The 1,429-nt window shown below is 45.4% G+C and overlaps 1 protein-coding gene across 1 annotated transcript in view; it reads left to right on the top strand.

Annotated features, from left to right (window-relative positions):
• The first annotated feature begins 897 nt into the window (after positions 1 to 897).
• LOC119299446 (UDP-glucuronate:xylan alpha-glucuronosyltransferase 1-like) overlaps positions 898 to 1,429 on the top strand; it is a 5,292-nt gene continuing 4,760 nt past the window's right edge. Inside the window, exon 1 of the mRNA XM_037576675.1 lies at positions 898 to 1,073. Coding sequence (XP_037432572.1) covers positions 1,018 to 1,073 — 56 coding nt within the window. The 5' untranslated portion in view covers positions 898 to 1,017. The remainder of the gene's footprint in view (positions 1,074 to 1,429) is intronic.

The raw sequence follows: 1,429 nt of genomic DNA, 5'->3' as shown, positions 1-1,429 counted from the left end.
GGTGTGCAAACATTCCACATCGCAAGTATTCTACGCGTACACCTCACCTAAACAAGAAAGAAAACCTTATTTTGGTGGCAGGTAACCTTCAATCTTTGAATCACTGTCAAGTCAACCTTGGACCCCCACTTTCTGCATGCTCCAATTCTCTCTGCCTTTCCAAGAGCACTTTCACCCTCTCACATGCACGCATGTAACCTTCTTTGCAAGAGCCCTTTCTAAGTTTAGCAGTTTACCTAAAGCAACAGTGGAGAACCATTCAAATCGGATCAGATCAGATCAATCCCTTGGTTCAAAAGGCACTTCAGGATTTTGCTTCAGGTCCAACCAACACACAACACATGCCATGCATGCCTTGCCCGGGCAGATGGGTTGGGTTTGGTGAACTTACCTCAAAGCAAAAAATGTCGACGTTTCTTTGTGTACATCTACTGCTACGTACTGCTACTGTTAGCTAGTTTATTTTGGTTCACTTGTGTACATCTGAGCCAGAGCCTTCTTTGAGATGGTTTCACCAACTCTGTCTTTGCACATAACATAAGTAACCAAAGGTGGCGCCTGCCCTGAAGCAAAGAAATGACAGGGTGAGTGAAACGGAAACACGGACATGTAACCAAAGAAGACATCAATAGACCAACAGAAGTAGTAACATGCGTCCTAGGTTTGGAAGATACGTAATCCAGATGAAACATATGCATGCAGGCCCAGGACCAAGGATTAATAATAATTATCCTTTGCATTCATGCATGCGACGTGTTCCAAACATATGTGAAAGGGACCGGGTCCGCCTGCCTGCAGGAACTTGTCAAGCATGCGTCGTCTCTTGCTTCCTCACCTGCCAATTGCCAACGCTTGTATATAAGTTTATTTGTTTCTTGCCCAGGTTGGAACTTTCATTTCGCCTCTCGAGAGTCCCCCTTGGTCACAGCTCTCTGCACCTTGTTTGTACATATATATGCCCACGGGCCACGGCTTCGTCATATCGCTCCATACGTACTCAAGATTTTTGGCTTCAAGATGGCAGGTTTTGCTTGTGCTCATGCAGAGAAGAGGCATCGCCTGGATAGAACTTTGTGAGTTGCTGCTCTGCTCTCAACCCTGCCTCCGTCTGCAAACTCCACTGCTATCTCTCTGCACCTTCACAGTTTTTTCTTCTTCCTATCGTCTTATGCATCGATGATACTACCACGGTTCACCGCTATGCTTGCCATTCGAATCAAACTGTTCTTGATATGCTTCTCCAAGTTTTCCTGCTCTCCTTTTTTCCTTGTCATTCTCTTGTGAGATCAGTAATTACACGGAGTAGGTTTTATCAGCACAAACACAAACACCCAACGGCGGAGCTATGTAGCATCCTGGGGGGCTGTGGCCCCCCCAATATTGAAGCAACTTGTGAAGAAAATATTACTGTGATGGTTTAGATGAGAAA

The sequence above is a fragment of the Triticum dicoccoides genome, chromosome 5A (assembly GCF_002162155.2).
Source record: "Triticum dicoccoides isolate Atlit2015 ecotype Zavitan chromosome 5A, WEW_v2.0, whole genome shotgun sequence".
Classification (NCBI taxonomy): domain Eukaryota; kingdom Viridiplantae; phylum Streptophyta; class Magnoliopsida; order Poales; family Poaceae; genus Triticum; species Triticum dicoccoides.
The sequence above is the reverse complement of the archived record's forward strand: the minus strand, read 5'-3'. Positions and strand labels throughout refer to the sequence as shown.